The sequence below is a fragment of the Gekko japonicus genome, unplaced genomic scaffold, assembly GCF_001447785.1.
Source record: "Gekko japonicus isolate JY-2015 unplaced genomic scaffold, Gekko_japonicus_V1.1 scaffold2527, whole genome shotgun sequence".
Lineage (NCBI taxonomy): Eukaryota > Metazoa > Chordata > Lepidosauria > Squamata > Gekkonidae > Gekko > Gekko japonicus.
In genome coordinates this window covers 170,421-186,381 of record NW_015174348.1, presented here as the reverse complement: position 1 = coordinate 186,381, position 15,961 = coordinate 170,421, and the positions used below count along the sequence as shown (strand labels likewise).

The following is a 15,961-nucleotide window of genomic DNA, read 5'->3' as shown; positions in this document are numbered from 1 at the left end:
GAACAGCCATTTCAGATTAGAACTGTGACTGAGAAAAAGCCGAGGCCTGTGACAGAGAAGGACCATGGCTTATACCAGACATGAAGCAGTAAAGTACCTCTGAAGAGAGCTCAGTGCATGCTGCCTTCTTACTTCTTTGCCTGCTCCACAGCAGAGTGAGCTGGTAGATACCTGAGGTAGTGAGAGAAATTGTACCACTTAAGAGCATGGGGGAAGCCATCGTTTAAGGTAAAATATGCCCTGCAAGTAAAAACCTAGCACCAAAGGGAGGAAGGTGTACGTTTCCCTGTTGTTCTAGCTTTCTATATGCAGAAAGCTTTTTTTTTTTTTAAGGAAGAATGTAGTAATTCCCTAGCTGCCCTCTCAAGTGGTACAGTCCATTCCACAACCAGTGGCCCTTGACTAAAGGGCAGGGTCTCCCCGGGGGTGGCTTCTCCAAGCTGGAACTGAGGAACTGGGAATGCTAAGTGGACTCTACAGGCTGGCTCGCTGGCTCGCCCCCTCACGCAAGCACACACTCACACACACGATGCCGTTTGCCTGTTATCTAATGCAGCAAGTTTGGCACCTGTGCCTCACACTCTCTTCCTTGAGGGTATTTTGTCTGCTCCACCTGCCCGGTCGGAGGAGGGACCGAAAGGCTGGATGAGAAAACAGCTCCGAGTATCGGTAGTTGATGCGCGCAGGCAGCAGGGAGACGCAAGCTGGCCCTCCGCCTGGCTTCTGGGCCGCCGCTCCGGCCTCGGTCCCCCGGCTCCTTGCAGAGACGGGCACGCCACCCCCCCGGGCTCGGCGACCATGTGACTCCCCTCCCCACCCTCCACCCCCTTTCTCGATGTGCGTCCCCAAAGCCCTGACCCGGCTCTCGGCTCTGTGGCTCCTCCTCCTCCTGCGGCTCGTCTTCCCTCCGCCTCCTTCGGGGGCTTCAGGTAGGTCTGTGCGGGGGGGGGGGGCCCGAAACGGCGGGCCAAACTTTTCTCCCCCCCCCTCCTCCCCGCGGCTTTGTGCTTTCTGGGGGGGTGTCTTTTCATCGCGCTCCTTCCAGCCCCCCCGCCCCCGGCAGGCTCTTGTGCTTTGGCCAAGTTGTGGGCAGTCCGGGTCACCACGGACGGAGCGGGTTCGATTCTGACAGCAGGTCCCGATGAGACCCTGAAGCCTCCCTTCTTCCCGCAGAAGCTGCCCTGAGTCAGGAGAGCTGCCTGGGACGGATGCGGCGGAGGAAGTGAGCGCTGACTCAGGACCCTTTCTGCTGGAAGAAAGAGCATTCAGAGCGGCACTGGGGACCCCCGCCCCCCCTTGCGTTTTAGAGATGCTTTGCTTTGGAATAGGAAACGTGCAGGGGCTGGATGCGAGTCCGGCTTCAGTCCCGGAACCTGTTTTGAACGCCTGACTCAAGACCGATGAGGTGGTGGTAAAGAAACTTGTCTCTTAGCCTGGGCAGAGTGCTTTTGTCGCCCCGGATGAAGGCCAAAGCCCACCTTTTTCAAGGCTCTCAGATCCTGGGTGACACTTTTAACTGTCTTGAGTTCCAGTAAGCCAGAGGTGCTAGGGCTGGGGGGGGGGGGCATCTCACCACAGTGTGTCGGAGAGTATCCCAGTATTATTCCCCAGGATCACCTGCGTTGCTGGTGTTATTCACCAGCTGTTGTTTAAAAACAATGTCATGGGCTTGAGTGCTAGTCATGTATGTCAAATACAGAAACCCCCCTTTTTTTCGAAAGTTACTGACCTGTGTGATGTTTCAGTACTTAGTATAAATTGTTCAAAAAGAAAAGAACCTCATTGTGGATTAGCGCAGATTTAATTTGAGAATTCTTGGTTGCTCTAGAGCTGACATGGAAATCCTGGCCTTGAGACCTTGTTATTTAAAGATCATCTTTTGGAGGAGCATCCTTAAAATAGTATACATCTTACAATACCAAGCTAGAAAAGCATACAAAAGACTCTTCCTTTGGCACTTCCAGAATGAAGATGTTCAAAAACCACTACTCAAAACAATATCTTCAACAGTACTTAATTTCAGATTTCTATAGATGATGATGTACCGTTTCCACCCGACACCATATGATACCCCTAAAACTTGGTTGTATTATAACTGTTTATTCTACCTTCCATTTCCTATTTACTTTGTTGTTGTTTTTAGAAATTGTGCAGCACCTAGCGTAACAGGGGACACCTGATAAAAAACAATAGTTCTAAGCAAACTTTATTCCTGAGGCCATGTCCTCCCTTTGGAAATGCTACCCCCTGATCCCTGGTTTGTAAGAACTGGTTCTGGTTATTCAGTAGTGACTCAAAGATGTTCTGCATGTAGTGCCTTTACTTTTTCTTCCTAATTTTGGGGACAGTGGGGCAAAGGTGATTTCCTAAGAGAATCATGGTGTTTCCAGTCCTGCCTCTTGCTCCCATCTAGGGGGAAGCGCTTGAAGAACCGACAGGTGAAGTGGGGTGTTAACTTCCCCCCACACATACAGTTCTCCACTGCAAATGCTTCCTCCCCCACCCACTGTATTAATTTTTCCTCCCAGCTGGGCTCCGAAACCCAGCTGAGGAGGAGAACAGGTTTGCAGGCAAGAAATGACAAATTCAAGGAGGGTTAAGCTGTCCCTCCTCTCAACTGCCAATGCTATGTGAAAGCCCTTCCACCTTTGCTTGTTCAGTATCTTGGGTGAGGGAGATACCAACAGTGAGCCCCCTTAAAACAGAAGAGAGGATGTCTCACTGGCTGCTTCCCTCACCATGGGGTAGCACCTTCCACTGCTCCTGTGGTGGCAGTTGCTCCTTGCCACCTCCCTCTGAGGAAGAGAGAAAGTGGGACTGGCAGAGAGGCAAGGAAGAGCTGCTCACTTCCTTTCTTGGCAGTGGTGGGCCCCAAGAAGAGAGTGGTGGCTGCCAGGGGGAGATGTGGACAATGGAGTGCTCCCTTGGGTTGGTAATGGGCCATGCTGCCCCAATTGGGGTGGGAGCTTCAACTGCTACCTGATTGTGCTGCTTGGATGTCAGGCCTGCCCACTAGGGTAATCTGGTGTACTTAAATCACTATTAAAAAGTATTCAATTCTCTAATTCCTGAAAAAGCATGCTTACTAATTAGTTACTATAACAAATTAAAATATATCAATTTGTAACCTGTGTACTATCCCAGAGCATCTTCCAAAGCCTTTGATCGTGCCATTACATGCCTTTTGCTTTACTGAATTTATATCTGCTTTGAGGCAGGGAATCGGTTGTGCAATTAAGCAGTTCTTTTGGGCTCTCTCCTTGCCCATGTAAGGACACCAAGTGAAATCACTTACTTGAAGGCCGAAAGCCAAGCTCATCGTGAGGGGAGGTGGGAAACCCATGTGTCTTTACACTCGTGTCCTATCCATTCTTTCCTCTCTAAACCATGGGCTGTAGGGAATTCTTTAAGAAAAACAGAGTCCAAAGGAGAGGGCAGCTCAGGCGTGGTCCTTGTCCCTCTTTGTGAAGCTGCGCTCTGGTCCACTCAGCACTTTTTCTGTCAGCTTGGCTAGAAATGGACCAACCTGTGAGGAAAACTCCTCAATGCAACAGAACACAGCAAGTTAAGAAGGGGAGGTGCTTAGCTTCCCTTTCCTGGTTCTCTTTTTTTGGTTCATAGTCACTCTACTGTCTGTTGTCAGGGTGGCTACAAACTTGAGATCCCTACCTGTGCCTATCATGTTTCTAAAACAAAATCTGAAAGTTATTGAGCAAAACATGTGGTAGAAATGAAATTTCCGTGTTGCTTTGGTTGATAGACTCTAGACAGTCACAATTTATACAATGTTTAATACAATTCATGATCTGTTGTGTCAGTTTCCACAGATATTTTTGCCTCTCTTCCATTCTTTAGCATAGAAAGGTAGACTTTGCATTCAGCCATCACAATACACTGTAATTAAACTTAGGTTTGCCAGTGTAGAGCACAACCAAAATGTGTTGCTTCCCTTGCTCCTCCCACCTCTCTCCTCCTGTAGTAAGCCGTGTCTGATTGACAAATGTCCTGGTTTGATCAGGTTCCAATGTGCCTGCCAGCAAGAAACACATAACAATTTGTTCAAGCACACTCATTGGACACCTCAACAAGTTGCAGTTAGACTGAGGACTTCCTAAACAAGAATGTCCTCAATCTTGGTATGGCCTGCAAGGGCAGGAAGGAAGGAGGGCATGAGCTTGAGGATTTGGAGTTCATTGGCATCATAAGCAAACTGTTTCTGACATCTGAATGTAGCTGTTACCTCTGTCATTCGAATGACCACCCTGTAAGGTATGCCTATAGCATTACTCCTTTGTTGTGGAGGGGAGCTAATGGCTTAAGAAAGTCTGGCCAGAAAGTTCATGGCAGAATTGAGAGTTAAACAGAGGCACTCTTGTCCATAGCTCATGCAGTTAAATCAGTATGTGCTACCCCAGGTGGAAATTTGGAAACCAACAGTAAGATAAGCAGCAACAAATAAGAATCAGATGGTCTTCATATATACTCTGAAGGACCACTGGTTCCTCATGAGCCTGAGCATCTCCTCTAAGAAATTTGCAAAAAAATAAGCAAACTGCACACCAGTGTTCCCTCTAAGCTGAGTTAGTGTGAGCTAGCTCACAGTTTTTTAGCTTCTGGTTCACACATTTTTGTCTTTGCTCAGAAAAGGCGGCTCTAGAGCAAACTAATTTATGCAGTCGCCAAATCGCTCGCTCACAACTTTGATACCAGGAGCTTACAAAGTAGAATTTTTGCTCACAGGACTCTGCACCTTAGAGGGAACATTGCTGCACATCTGCTACCTAACTGATTCTTATTTACAACAAAATGTGAAGTGCCACCTATTACCAAAGTATGCATCCCATTGCAATTCTGGTAAGCTTGTTGTTGTTGTTGTACCATCTTTATTGTTATACCATGATACAATGAGAATCCTCATGCAATAATAATTTATAAAAAAAATATTCATTTAAATCCATGCAAGAGGAAAGGGGAGGGGAGGGGAGAGGAAGCCAAGGGATTTCTAGTTCATTTTTGTAGTTTCTGTTGTACAAAAGCAGCAAGTCCATATGATCACCTGTCCAGTGCAAAAGAGTGCTGTATTACTGCATGATTTTGTGTGCTGTGTTGTGTTTTGATTCAGTAACTGCAATTGGGGCAGTGGGGGAATCAGTTATTTTATTTATGGGACTCGATAAGTTGGCACATGAACTGGAAGATCATTCATCAACTTCAAATTTTAGAAAGCTTATAAAACTCCCATGAGAACTATTGCTGCATACTAAAACTTGGCAAAAAGATCAAGTAGCATTCTTTGCTTAAAATTATAATTAATTATTCTGATTTTTCTTTTGTGTGGTAGAATAAATGTTTCTCGAAGTGTGACAATGTACCCATTTTAGAGAATGATTTTTCCAGGCATCTCCCTTTGCTTTGTCCAAGTGCAGAGGCAGCAGAAGACCGATGTAAATAGCCACTAGAAATAATGGCAGTTTAAAAGACTAACTTTCTATGGTTCATCATGCTTCTTAGACTTTAAACTGTGGCTAAAATAGATCTACATCGGGTTTTGTAGCAATAAATCCACAACAGATATGTCTTCTCAGTTATCTTACATATAAATATGTTGAGGACAAAGACAAATTTTAATTTATCAGGACAGGCAAAAAGAAAATCCTCCAAAATCACAAGTTTTGATTCAGTGCATGCTGAGGACATAGAATAAGCCTATAGGTGCCATTTGTGCTGACTGTCCTTTTAAAAAGAAACCCAGCATTCGGCTGTACTCAGATGCCACCATTAGCCACAACAATGTATAACATATTCTGGTTAGTCTACCAGATGGAAGTGACAGACCCTGGTTTTTGCACAAGCCCCAGTGTATGGCTTCTTCCCACCTGTCCTATTGATCGCTCAGTGGCCATGTGTCTGGCTGCAAAGAGCAATGCTACTTCTGTTGCAATCCTAAGGACACTTCCTTGGAAGAAGAAGAAGAGATTGGATTTATACCCCGCCCTTCACTTGGGAGTCTCAGAGCGGCTTACAAACTCCTTTCCCTTTCCCTCCCCACAACAGACACCCTGTGAGGTAGGTGGGGCTGAGAGAACTCTGACACAAACTGCTCTTTCAGGAACAGCTGTGCCAGAGCTTGTGACTGACCCAAGGTCACATCAGCAGGTGCAAGTGGAGGAGTGGGGAATCAAACCCGGTTCTCCCAGATTAGAGTCCGTGCACTTAACCACTACACCAAACTGGCTCTCTGTTGTATAATATAGGACTTACTTCAGAGCAGACCTGATTAGGCTTACCTCCCATATTGTCACTTATGAGCTCAGATATCAGAGGAAACAACAAGCCGCACGCTCTGTTCACATGCCAATGGCCTCTTGCCACCATTATCTCTCTTAGGACAGAGGGGGGATATAATTCTGTCTCTGTATTCCCAGCAGTATTCACCCGACCCCAGCTGCCAGCATTGCTGTTTCTTATTTTTTAAGCAGTGATGAAATGGACAAAAGATTTTCTTCCATCTCAGCAGCCAGTCTAGAGAAGCCTTCTGCACATGGAGTTGGAGCTCCCTCAGTAATGTTTACTTACCTTCAAAAGCAGTGTGTGAAGCTGACATGGTCTCCATTCTTCCCCTGATGATGCGGACAGAACTTCCCTGGAGTTGCTGCTCAGACTGAGGAGGGCCTATGGGGCAGACGCTGCTGGGCCTGAGGGCTTCCAAAGAGCTATTTCCCCCTTTGCTTGAGAACTAAGTCACCATGAAACATGGCTAGCACTGGTATAGCATTACAAAAATGAAATGTGGGGGGGTTGTCATTAGGAAGCACCCCTTTTCTGGAAAGGAAGGGTCGGTGTTCAACTTCCTTTCCTGGGCAAAGAGATCATGGCTCCAGGCAACGGTGTCTGGGCTTGATCATGGTATTGGGATAGCTTTGATTACAATCATAGGTGATCTGTAACTACGCCAGAAACCTAGACAGCTATATCTGTGGGTGGGGATTAGCAGGTGTGTAGGTCGTATTGTTTAAAACCAGCTGTCCTGTTCCATCAAGATGATCAGGTGCAATAAAATAGATCAAAATAGCTACACCACGTGTGTGGGCACAGACCAAACCCATGCCTGTGGCAGGTTAAGATCGAGACTCTGTAAGTCTTCTCAAAGAATGATATTACAGTAGATCAAGTCATTACCCCCAGCTTTGGTAGAAGCAAATGGGATCACTCGTGTTGGTTTCACTCCTTCCTTTCCATGGTATGGCAGTCTTCAGCACACAGTCTGCTGAGGTCCCTGAGGATCTGTGAGTCAGAACGTTTGTGCTTGTGGTCCCAATCATGGAACTAAAGCCAGGCTTCTAAATAATAATTGTAAGATTGCCCTAGATACCATGAGATCAGAGAACACAGAGCAATTAGGGTTATTCCTGTTTTCCTCGTTTGCTGAACCCATCTCCTTCCACACCCAGCTCAAACTCAGTGCCCTTACTTTTTAAAATATGCAGGCTGGTTTCTTTCTTCCACCAGTCCATCTTTAAATCCTAAACTCTTGAGGCTGGGGCCTTCTACTTTATTATTATCATCATCATTTATTATTTATTTAATTTATAGCCCACTCGCCCAAAGACTGGCTCAGAGTGGGTAACATCTTCTTTGCTTATGAAATGCCCAGCACATTGATAGCATAGCAACAGCAGTAATAACAATAGCAGCAGCAAATAACACCAGCTCAGCTCTAAAAGACAGTGTTGCTTGGAACAGAAAGAATCCTGTGAAGATATGCCTGCAATTCCCAAGAACTTGGCTAGATCTTGAATTACAGAACACCATCTACCGGTCAAATATCTGGCTCTGACAATTCATAATACGAATATTTTACCATCATAGTTCCATAAGAACTACAGGTATTTTTTTTAACAATCAGTGTTGGCATGTTTGAGTGAGTGCATTCTCCTTCTCTTGGGACTCCAAATATTCCTATCTCATCATATACAAGTGATTCCTTATCATCTTTTAATATCGGTATCACTCAATTAAGTGAGGTTTTTTTCCACACAAAGGAACCATTCTTCCTTTTGTGCTAGAGTTTGGCTTTTGTATCAGTTTTAAAGAGCAAATAACAATCACAATATACCTGTTAAATTAAAAGTAATATTATGTGGTAAGGTAAATGCACGGAGGATTGCTGAAGAGTAGGACCTGGAATAAAGCATGATACTGGCTCGGAACTGCAAACTTCAGTATGCCAATATTCAATTTTCCCCTAAGTGTTTCAGCCTTTAACTTTATTCTCCATGGGTATTGTTCCATTATATAATTACTGTTTTTAATTCCAACTGAAGCTCAGTTCTAGAGGATTTGGGGGATTTAATTATATTTGTTCTATGGATTTGCATTACATTAACTTTAGCTTGGCTGTTTTGTTCTTATCTCTATAATACTGGATTGATTACCTGCATGCTGCAATGTTCCTCTTGAGAGTTGTAATACCCCGGGAACAAGATTCCAGATTGACAGTCTGGTAATCCTGCCATGAAAGGGGGCAAAACCTGAACTTGCATGCAGGGCAACTACTCTGGTAGCAGACATTATCCTCTTTCTTTTAACACCCTGCACTCTATGACTTTGCTCAGATAGCAGAATGATATGACTGTCTGAGAGGATCCATAGGGCTCAAGGTACCAAAAGACATACATTGTGTGATACTTAAGGTGTAGAAGATATAGAGCATGTTTAAAACATTAGCAGTATTTTAAAGACATTTATATATTTGTGTAATAACATATATAGGTACATAATCTAAAAAACAGAAGAAAGGGAAACCTAGCTAACAAAACTTTGACATATCATCAATTTGTTGTTGTTGTTCAGTCGCACAGTCGAGTCCGACTCTTCGCGACCCCATAGACAAGATCTCGCCAGGCCCTCCGGTCTTCCGCCGTCCTCTGAAGTTTGCTCAATTTCATGTTAGTTGCATCTATGACACTAACCATCTCATCCTTTGCCATCCCCGTCTTCTTTGACCTTCAATCTTTCCCAGCATCAGGGTCTTCTCCAGTGAGTGCTCCCTTCTCATTTGGTGGCCAAAGTATTTGAGCTTCAGTTTCATTATCTGGCCTTCCAGGGAACAGTCAGGGTTGATTTCTTTTAGGATTGACTGATTTGATCTTCTTGCAGTCCAAGGGACTCTCAAGAGTCTTCTCCAGCACCATCGTTCAAAAGAATCTATTCTTCGGCGCTCGGCCTTCCTTATAGTCCAATTCTCGCAGCCATACATGACTACTGGGAATACCATTGCTTTGACCATACGGACTTTTGTTGGCAGGGTGATGTCTCTACTTTTTATCATGCTGTTTAGGTTCGCCATCGCTTTCCTCCCAAGGAGCAGGCGTCTTTTAATTTCATGGCTGCTGTCACACTCTGCGGTGATCTGGGATCCCAGGAACGTGAAGTCTGTTACTACTTCCACGACTTCCCCTTCTATTTGCCAAGGAGTGATGGGGCCGGATGCCATGATCTTAGTTTTTTTGATGTTGAGCTTCAAGCCCACTTTTGCGCTCTCCTCTTTTACCCTGAGTAAGAGGTTCTTGAGGTCCTTTTCACTTTCTGCCATTAGAGTGGTATCGTCTGCATATCTGAGGCTGTTGATCTTTTCCCCAGTAATCTTAATTCCCACTTGTGATTCATCCAGGCCAAGGCAGAGAGTTTTGTTCCCTCTCTGTAGAAGCATTCGTCCCTCCCATCAGTTAAAGGAGGTTCTCCTAGCCAGAAGCAAAGCCTGGGTCTCTGCTGTGCAGTTCCAAAAATGCACCATACAAGCATGTGGTTACTGACATTCCAACCAAGTAAAAGACAGGAAACCTGAGCCAATTTTCCCTGTCTTTGAAGACAACAAGGCAAGGGGGAGGGATTAGTAACATAATTTCTAACCAGTCCATAGTTTTATTCCTTAGGGCACCCAGTATAAACAGGTATTTAAATCGCAAAACATAAAAGGTGTAGGTAATTTCCTGGAGAAAAGGTCACAGTATTTCACGTCTAACAAAGAGCCAATGGACAGGATGGCAGATATCCCCAAAGAACAAACAGGAAACATTTAAGTGGCAGATGTTTCAGAAGCTTGAGTTAGCGAACAGTACTTAATGTATGCAAAAGAAAGGCTCTAGAATTGTACTGGTCATTGATTTGGAAGAAGGAATGACTGTCCTATTCAAGAGAAGTCATTTATTTAACAAATGCAGTGTAACATGGACAGAACCTTCATAGTCAATCTCCTTGACTACAGAAGAATATTCCTTGGCACCTCAAGTACATTTTTATTACAAGACAAAGTGCTTCCTGACAAACTGTGTGAACTGGGTGGAGCCACACTTGGTAGCCACATTGCTCATAGCATGCCAGCCAAATTTGCTTAGTTCTGGGATTCTCTAACAATAGTGGCATGATAAAGCAGAAGCAGGAGGAAGTTGTTCCAGACGAACATCCTGTTGTGGACACCCACAGAAAGCTAGGCATGCAGAGCTGTTGTTTCATGCCTGAAGAATTTTTCTGCACAGCTTTTGCTTGTGTGTTGGAAACAGTGTGTACCCCATTGTTTGTGACAAATGTACACGTATCTGTTTTGTCATGTTTGCTTACGGTAGGAAGCCCCGCTCAGTAGTGATTTTCCATGGTTGGAATAGTGATGAAATAGACTGCATTATTCCCATGTGATATGATAGCTTTGTTTTCAGGGATGCCTCACACCTGGGCATTCTGGCCCGTTTTCTAATATATTGCCAGGAGGTGCATTGGAATGTGGTTTCTTTGGAGGTTTAGTGATTCACCTGGCACTGTATCATTCCCATGTATTCCTCTGGGGTGTGTCGTTCCTTGGAATCTGGCATTCCCAGTTGTTTATTTGATAAAACACCTTGTTACATTTGTTCTTTCTTACAGTCTATACATAACAAGGGAAAGCATCCAAAAACTCTGGTTCTAAAGATATAAATACATCAAGGGACTATGAGAGCCCAGGGTATATTAAACTCTGTTTTGATCCTTCACTTATCAGGAACAGTACTTGAGGTTTCATTATGAGCGAGTTGAAATTTCAGGTAGTACCACAGAACAAAGTTTGAATCCAGTGGCACCTTTAAGATCAACAGAGTTTTAATTCTGGCTATAAGCTTTCATGTGCATGCATGCTTTTTCAGATACATAACTCAAGGTAGTGCCACAGTAATCATGAGTTAGGATATTCTCCCCCACACACAACCCCCCCCCTATCATGTGTACCTATCAGAATGAGTGGTGTTGGACATCTCCAAGGCCTTTATTTTGCAACCTATTGCCAGGGAACAGTTGTGCAACATGAGATTGCAATCGTCCGCTACTTGAGGTTTATGAGAGTGTTCCAATTCTTCCCACACAATTCCCTTTCACTGTTCCGCTGATCAGGACTTGTTCAGGCAAACAAGGGGAAATATGGAGACAGTTGAAAGGCACTGGATTTGAGAGGCAGGCCTGCTTGCTAAAGTGATGGCGTTGAGACACTTCTTTTAAACAAAAGTTTGCATCCAGGAACACAGAAAACAGAAGGGGAAAGGGTTCTGTTTTTGAACACTAAAAGGCTTTTTTGGCTGGAGTTGTCATGGACGGCTTCAAAAGGGAATTAGATAAGCATATGGAGCAGAGGTCCATCAGTGGCTATTAGCCACAAGGTATAGATAGGGACTCTGGGGCAAGTGATGCTCTGTCATCTTGGTGCTTGGGGGGGTCAACAGTGGGAGGGCTTCTAATGTCCTGGCCCCACTGGTGGACCTCCTGATGGCACTGGTATTTCTGGCCACTGTGTGATACAGAGTGTTGGACTGGATGGGCCTTTGGCCTGATCCAACATTGGCATCTCTTATGTTCTTATGTTCACTAACATACCCCCACCCTACCAGATCTATGTTATACAGTAAACAAAGGCATTAAAAAATGTGTGACACTGTGACCAGACACAAAATGTGCAGTCCCAAAACATATTTGTGGAGTTCAAACATTCAAGTAGGTGGTATAAAAATTGAATGACAGCAACACTGTGCTAAAAGTAAAGTGAATAGTCCAGGCACCTCTAGAACCCCAGACCCCAGTGATGAGCATGATGCACAAATCAGTGATCACAATCATGTACCATTGTGCAGTTCCAAATTTTCCTTTAAAAAGAAGCCGAATCAAAGTTGTCTGACTCCTGAATTTAAAAATACAACTTTATATCCAACCAATATGCTTCTAACACTAATGACAGACACTTGCTAACAAATATCTGAAAGTGTCTATCAATTATGAAGAAACTTCTGATTATCCTTTTTTAAATATATATATATTACATAGAAAAATGGCAACTCGTTTTGCACAGAAGGGACAAGGCCACATAGTTCTTTCCCATGGAATCAGCACTCAACTTCCTGGCAGGATGCAAATTCTGTGGAAAAGATCTGTATGATTGACCCTACCACAGGTTGCAAAATTTTCAGTATTCTAGCTGCACCACCAAACTAAAGAAAAGCAATTCTTGCTGTGCTTGTGTGATGCTGAAAGAACAACTTATGCTAACTGCTTTTAAATCACGGGGGAAGGCTGGATTATGGAGTTCTTCTGCTTTAGCTGTACACATTACAGAGTGAACAGGTTGGGTCTGGTGTCATCCATGGGCTGCAGTTTCTCCCCGATTCCTACTCGCACAATGCCTGATTCCGATTGTAACTGTGGTACATGTGACTATTTTCCTGGCCTGAAACAGTTCAGGAGGACACTATTTGACCCACTGGGGAAACTCATGAATGTACACAGAAATAGGCAGGAATGGCATTAACACCTCCACAAATCCCACTTCACTCACTGCCATTGCTCCCTCAACTCCCTTTCTTCCCCTTTTTCTAGGTCTGTCAATTCCAGTCTGGGAAATTTCGGGAGATCTAGAGTTGGAACCTGGGGTAGAGGGGACAGGCTTTGGGCAGGAAAGGGTGTCTAAATTTCTAAAGAAAAAGGTCAGGCAAAACAAACACAAAATGTTGGAAAGTGAATTATCATGACCCCAGGGTAATGAGCCACCACCAGTCCCTTTTCTAACCTTTCAGCCAGACACCAAGGGACAGAGTCTCTAGCCCTTCTAGAGAGCCAGTTTGGTGTATTGGTTAAGTGTGTGGACTCTAAAATGGGAGAACTGGGTTTGATTCCCCACTCCTCCACTTGCACCTGCTGGATTACCTTGGGCAAGCCATAGTTTTTCAAGAACAGTTTCTGTCAGAGCTCTCTCAGCCCCACCTACCTCACAGGGTGTCTGTTGTTGGGAGGGGAAGGGAAAGGAGTTTGTAAGCCGCTCTGAGACTTTGGGTAGTGAAGGGTGGGGTATAAATCCAATCTCTTCTTCTCTTCTTCTTCTTCTTCTGGTTGTTAATCAAGAAGACAGCCCTACAAGGTGGGACACTTGCAAACTGAGTTCCAAAAACAATTATTCTGGTAGCTATAGCCAATGAAGGCCAAAGTACTGGATTTAGATTAAAGCCCCAAAACCCAAAGAACACCAGGATATAATTAATAAGGTTTATTCAAAGAAATGTGCAGGAATATATAAGAGCAGTGAACAGCAAGGAGAAAATAATAAAATTTAAACAGCTAACCTAAGTGGCACCTTTAAGACCAACAAAGTTTTATTCAAGGTATGAGCTTTTGCGTGCATGTGCACTTCCTCAGAGATTTAGGTTACGATACATATTTGAGCTTTTGTTCTCTAATTCAGATATTACTTGATCAGACTGAGACACAGAATCCAGGCAAAGTTTCAAAGTCCAAAGTCCAACAGCAGGTGTTCCAGCCACACAAGGCCCAACCTGGCCCAATGGTGTCAAAAAATGTCCAAACTAGAAGAGGTGCAAAACTAGAATGAATGATCTTCCTTTATGCCAAAACCGTCAGCAATTGGCCTGAATCTAATTGACCAATCAAATGTCTTGTTAGCCAGGTAGCCTAACCAATCAGGTTTGTTGCTAGACATGCGGCCATGTATTCTGCAGCTGCACATAGGCACAATTAAGCTAGCCACCTTCCCCAATCCAGGGTTCCTTGTGCTAATGAGATGGAGTGTGGAGGCAAAACTCCTGGTCTTCTGGGCCTGAAGCTTCTAGGCCCAAATGATCTCACTTGAACCCAGCCCATTTTTACCATAGAGTTTGCCTAAAAAACAGAGCATCACTCCTCAGGTTGTCAGGTGCCTTCCTCCTGCCAGCGGGGGGATTTGGGGGTGTTCTGGGGGTGAGTAGGGATGTTGGCAATGCGCTGACTTCACTTCTAGAAGTGACATCATTATATCAGTGATGTTGAGGGGATGCTCTACTTTTGGGGCAAAACTCTATGGTAAAAATGGCTACAAACCATAGAGTTTTGCCCAAAAAGTAGAGTGTCACCTTGACATCACTGACACGATGACATCACTTCCTGAAGTGATGTCAGCTCATTGCCGATGTTGCATGGGGACTTCTGGGGGTGGGGTTTTCCCCACTGGCAAGCTGGCCAGCCATGGGCCAGAACCCGCAAAAGTGGGGAAATGCCCTGACTGAGAACTTGGCAAGCCTAGTTGCCCCTGATGTCGCTGACATGCTGATGTCACTTCTGGGTGATGTCAGCATGTCACACAACATCCCTGCCCACCCCTGAAATGCCCCCTAAATCCCCCTGCCAGTGCAATGAGGCAACCTGGCAACCCTATGCTGGGCAAAGCCAGTTTCTTGACAGAGGAACCTCAGCAGGGTATAATGCCATAGAGTCCACCCTCCAAAACAGCCATTTTCTCCAGGGGAACTGAATTCTGTAGACTGAAGAGCAGTTGTAATTCTGGGAGATATCCTGGCACAACCTGGAGGTTGGCAACCCTGCCTGTTCCCCATGCACAGGCACATGACAGCAATCACACCATGGCCCCCTATAGCTCTGAACACTCCTGCCATTTAACTTACCCTTTCACTGCTGAGCTGTGCAGCTCCACAGGAAAATATGGGAAAGGCCTTTAAAGGGCTAAAAAGGGGAACAGAAAGTGCCATTCTGAAAGTGGAGCTTAGCTCTGCACCATCCTTCCCCAGGGTGGAGGCTCCACCGCAGCCACCTCCCAGTTCTTTTAAAGCAGTAAGCACACATGCAGAGAGAGAACAGGTTTCATTTCTCTCCAGGTTAAAAGGGAAAGCCCTGAGAACACCGTGAGTCATGATCAGAATGAGAACAGTGTCATGTGAACATTTCCCTTTAATCCAGGAGCTTCCTGCTTTCCGTGTGGAGAGAAATTCCCACATGGAAGTGTCCTCACTTTGGCAGTCAGCATTAACTGGAATTATGCAGGGGAGTGGGAGGGTCAGCATGGCATGGGGAAACGGTATGGTAACATTGTACAGGGATCAGATGAAGTACATAGTCCATGCTAGCCTGACATCGCCTCTGCAGAGTGGAGGCCACACAACTGCCCCCAAGTTCTTTTCCTATCCTAGAGAAAAGTTAATTTTTCCACTTTCATGGCTACATGTTGTCATATCCAGAAGGAATTTATTTCCTCCTTAGTTGGGAGCCTCTTCTCCCATTTCCACAAGAAAGGAATTGCAGGTGGAAAAACTGAGCACTTCAGACCCTGTTGTCTACAGGTTTGGTTGAGGGTTGTGGTCCCCCTAGATTATTTCCTTTTTTGGTGTGGAGCCCCTGGAATTCTGCAGTGCCAAGTGGCTCTCTGCAGTGTCTGTGGGGTTGAACCAGATTTAAAGGACTGAATCTGCTGAAATATATCTAGATTTGATGTCTAGAAATAGGGCTGCCCGCCTCCAGGTGGGACCTGGGGTTCCCCTGGAATTACAGCTCATCTCTAGAAAATGAGATCAGTTCCCCTGGAGAAAATGGATGCTCTGGGAGGTGGACTCTATGGCATTGTACCCTCACTGTGGTCCCTCTACTCCCCAGGCTCCATCCCCAGACC

The 15,961-nt window shown here is 45.0% G+C and overlaps 1 protein-coding gene across 1 annotated transcript in view; it reads left to right on the top strand.

The window, feature by feature from the left end:
* Positions 1–655: 655 nt before the first annotated feature.
* The window catches only part of LOC107121391 (interleukin-20 receptor subunit alpha-like), a 32,980-nt gene continuing 17,674 nt past the window's right edge, over positions 656–15,961 (top strand). Inside the window, exon 1 of the mRNA XM_015424307.1 lies at positions 656–929. Within this exon, the coding sequence (XP_015279793.1) occupies positions 677–929 (253 nt within the window). The 5' untranslated portion in view covers positions 656–676. The remainder of the gene's footprint in view (positions 930–15,961) is intronic.